General features: G+C 41.8%; 1 protein-coding gene across 2 annotated transcripts; it reads left to right on the top strand.

The window, feature by feature from the left end:
- Positions 1–939: 939 nt before the first annotated feature.
- On the top strand, positions 940–3312 carry TPD52L3 (TPD52 like 3). 2 transcript variants are annotated; one of them, XM_077966576.1, is made up of 2 exons: positions 940–1306; positions 3308–3312. In XM_077966576.1, the coding sequence occupies exons 1-2, from the start codon at positions 940–942 to the stop codon at positions 3310–3312; spliced, it is 372 nt and encodes a 123-aa protein (XP_077822702.1). The 2 variants fall into 2 exon arrangements, with proteins under 2 accessions (XP_077822702.1, XP_077822701.1); XM_077966575.1 differs by lacking the exon at positions 3308–3312 and adding an exon at positions 2514–2527.
- The last annotated feature ends 495 nt before the right edge of the window (positions 3313–3807 follow it).

The following is a 3807-nucleotide window of genomic DNA, read 5'->3' as shown; positions in this document are numbered from 1 at the left end:
GCTCCACAAGATCATGCTCGCAAGAACTACCAGAATATCCAACAAAATCACTAGAATCTAAGACTTGCTCAAGAATATTTCTCTGAGAATAGGCAGCCATAGAATGAGTTAAGTGAAGCCAGACCACAACACCTCACTGGATTAATGTCCTGATTTTTCCATTGCATAAGTTTACTCTGGGCAAAATTAGGGTTGGGGGGAGGTTAGGGTGGGAGGTTGGAGGGGAAGAGTGGATCCACACTCTGATAGATCCTATTTAACTAGTTTTACTTTACTGTGCAGACTACCTCCCACAACTGGTAACCTTGAATGTGGGCAGACATGCTTCCAGAAATGTGAGTGGAGGCAGGGGGGAATAAAGAAAATGCAACTACAAAATTGAAAACTCATACTAGCACAATGATGTTTAAATGATTTTCAAGTGCTGGAAAACTGCTGGTGTGGAAAAGAGTTGCCTGACGCTTTGGCTTGAAGGCCAGGGCTTGTCACTTACCGCGTCAGGAGAAATTTCTCTCCTTTTGACAATAATCTCTGCACTGCCTACCTCATGAGGTCCTTGCGATGCCAAGATGCCGCCAGTGTGGGCTCCGCCTCAGCTGAGCACAGATTCTGCAGCCTCGCACTTTGGACGGGAAGTCCCACCTCCGCAACCCTGACCTGACCGGCTACCCACCCCCACCACCCGGAAGTGAACACCACGAGCTAGCGCGTCTACTTCACAGGCCAGGCCATTAACTCAACTGCCAAGGGGTCCATTGTACCAGCTGGGTCATGGATCTCTCCCGCCTGAAATCTGACTCCACCCACCAAAAGTCTGAGCCTGCAGGCCTAGATTTCGACTCTGCTGGCCAAGATTATTTCTCTGCAGCCCAAGAATTCGACTCTTTCTACCAAGAATTGAACCTAGACTCTCTTAATGAAGATCTTCTTTCCCAGTTCATGCCACATGCCAGGACAGAGACCTCTGTGGGCACATATGAATCCCACTCGACTTCTGAACTGGAGGATCTGACAGAGCCTGAGCAAAGAGAGCTCAAAGCCAAACTCACTAAATTGGAGGCTGAAATTGTAACCCTACGCCAGGTACTAGCAGCCAAAGATAGACGCTGTGGGAAGCTCAAGAGGAAGTTAGGCTTCACAGCTTTGGTAGGGCTGAGACAGAATCTATCCAAGAGCTGGCTTGATGTTCAGGTCTCCAACACCTATGTGGAACAGAAGGTGTCAGCTGCTCTGTCCACCATGGGCACTGCCCTCTGCAGGAAGCTTGGAGGCATAAAGAAGTCGGCCACATTCAGATCTTTTGAAGGTCTGATGGGGACAATCAAGTCCAAAGTGGCAGGGGGCAAAGAGCTTGGCCCTGACTGTCTTTCTTCTGCAGAGGGTGGAGATGATCCGCTCTCAGTTTTGGGGAGTGGGGAAGACCCACTCCAGATTCCGGGGAGTGGGAATGATCCACTCCCAGTTCTGGAGAATGAGGATGACCAGCTCTGCTTTCTGGAACCAGAATGAGCCCCCTTGGTAACCTTGCCTGGTACTAAACCAGGGCAAGAACCCCCTTCCCTCATTACATTTGCAACTCTGCCCAACAAAAACAAGCAAGTAAACCACAATGGTAAAGTGGTTAATTCCGGAAATTGACAGGATCCAGTTTTGAGAAAAGAACATAGATATTTGCTGCTCTTAAGATAGAGAACCCAAAGTTTTGTACCTGGTTATTTTGCACTTAAGTTTATAGACGAAATGTGTCATTATATTAGCTTTCCTGAGACTGTATCTAATGGACAAGTCAGTGACTCCAGAGGGGTCTTAGCCAAAGCCCAAGCTCTCTTTTGGAAAACTAGTCTATTAGAAAGCCAAAGTAGATTTCTGTTTAAGCTTGAAAGAGGTATGAAGTAATCTGTAGTTTTTTGTTTTTTGTTTTTTTCCCTTCCTCATTTCCTTCCTTCCCTCAGTCTCAGACAAAGTCACCTTGAAAGCTCCACCTGGCCTACAACTTTTATTTAAAAAGATAATCAAGAAAACTTCATCTTCTCTGAGACCCAGAAAAAGAGAGTAAAATAGTAATAGTACACTTAATGTTACATTATTAATACAGGTTTTGTAAAACTTGTTTGTTTTCAAAGCTCTGGACTAAGCAAAACAACAGCATCAGTTTAGGAAATTGTTACTACTTTGCACACAAACTGAAATTGCAACTTTGCCTTGTGCTTTATTTACAATTTCTTTATATATCAAAATGAGTGTTTTAAAGTTTAACCCTTGAAGCAGCATGTCTTTGCCATAGCAGCACTTCACCTAAAAGGAAGAAATTGCTTCTCTGGCAGTAATTCCTAGTTAGTTACCACCTCCAGCTGAGGGGCTGGAGGAAAACAGGTATAGCCAAATTCAAGAAAGATACACCCCTGTCTCAAGGAACATTTTAAAAAGAATGTCTGTCCCCTGTGAGCTGGCTGTTATGTCTTTGAATGGACCTAACTATACATTTTTGCTCTTAACTCTGCCCTTCTTTTTAGGTAACCCTAAATGAGAAGGAAGCAGAATATAACCCTCTGGAGAGCTCAAGACAGTAGGAACCTGGACTGTGTTTGTTTCAATTTTCTGATATCTGATTTTCACAGGAATATACATTTTTATTGTTTTCCTTTTCCATTTCCAAAATGCCAAGATCTGGGAGCCTCTTTCATTCCTCTAGTCACACTGCCTGCGATAGAAGTTAGTGTCTTATTGGCTGTGGGCAGAGACTAGGACTCTTATTTGCTTGGGTACATTTCAGTAACCTCTCACTGCCTAAAATAGTAGTCCCTCCAGCCTAAGAAGATGATTCTGTTTTGTTGACTCTTGAATGCTCCCCCAACATTCCTTTGGTTTTCCTATAAGCAAAACCAAATACCACTATAAATATAAAAGCATTTGGTAAACTGTAAAGTTACTCATGTATCCCAACCCTCTACATTTCTGAAGACAAAATTTTGCTTGGATTAAAACAAGATGTTTTACTATTTTGCATGTTTGATTTTTAATTTGTTGTGTTTATCAACCAAAATGGCTTTGTATGCTGAAGAACAAGAGGCGAGCCTGCAGCATACAAGAAATGAAAGTAGTCCAACAGGCAAAGGCTTTGACATATTTCAGGAAAGCTTGTGTTAGGGACAATCTCAGACTATTATCATGGGCCAAACCTGAGAGATGTTATATTTTCTTTAATAATTTCTAAAATAGTAGTAAGTTTCCCCAATAAATTCTCAACTCTGTAAAAGTAGTAAAGTACATATTTATTTTTGTTGATTATTGTCCATTTCTGGCTTAGGATAGATCTTCAATAAACACATGTTAAATCAAGGAAGGAATTAACATCATATACTTCAGACATCAAATATTGAATCTAAGAGATTATCAACAACATGAACTTGTTGACAAGTTCCTTTTGCTTTTAAACAAAAATATATTGTTTATTCAAAGCCTATCTGAGATCCTACTATGTATCAAGAGCTGTCCCAGGTTCTCAAGGCATAGAAGTAAATTAGACATTGTATGTGCTCTCTAGAAACACTCAGACTTTCAAATCATTATAATTCAGTGAGTGCTAAAATAGAGCTGGGTGCCAGATATAAAAGAAGTCCTGAGGAAGGGGTGTTCAACTCTGTCTTGGTAGGTCAATAAAGCCTTTAGAGAGACAGAAAGTCTTAGAGGACCAGGAGAAGTTTGCAGACAGACAAGAATAGAATATTCCAGACAACATCCAGAGGAACTGAGTCACAAAGGAATGTATAAGAATGGCATATTCTAGGAACTAACAGTACATCACTG

The sequence above is a fragment of the Macaca mulatta genome, chromosome 15, assembly GCF_049350105.2.
Source record: "Macaca mulatta isolate MMU2019108-1 chromosome 15, T2T-MMU8v2.0, whole genome shotgun sequence".
NCBI lineage: Eukaryota > Metazoa > Chordata > Mammalia > Primates > Cercopithecidae > Macaca > Macaca mulatta.
This window is presented reverse-complemented; position numbering and strand designations above follow the sequence as displayed.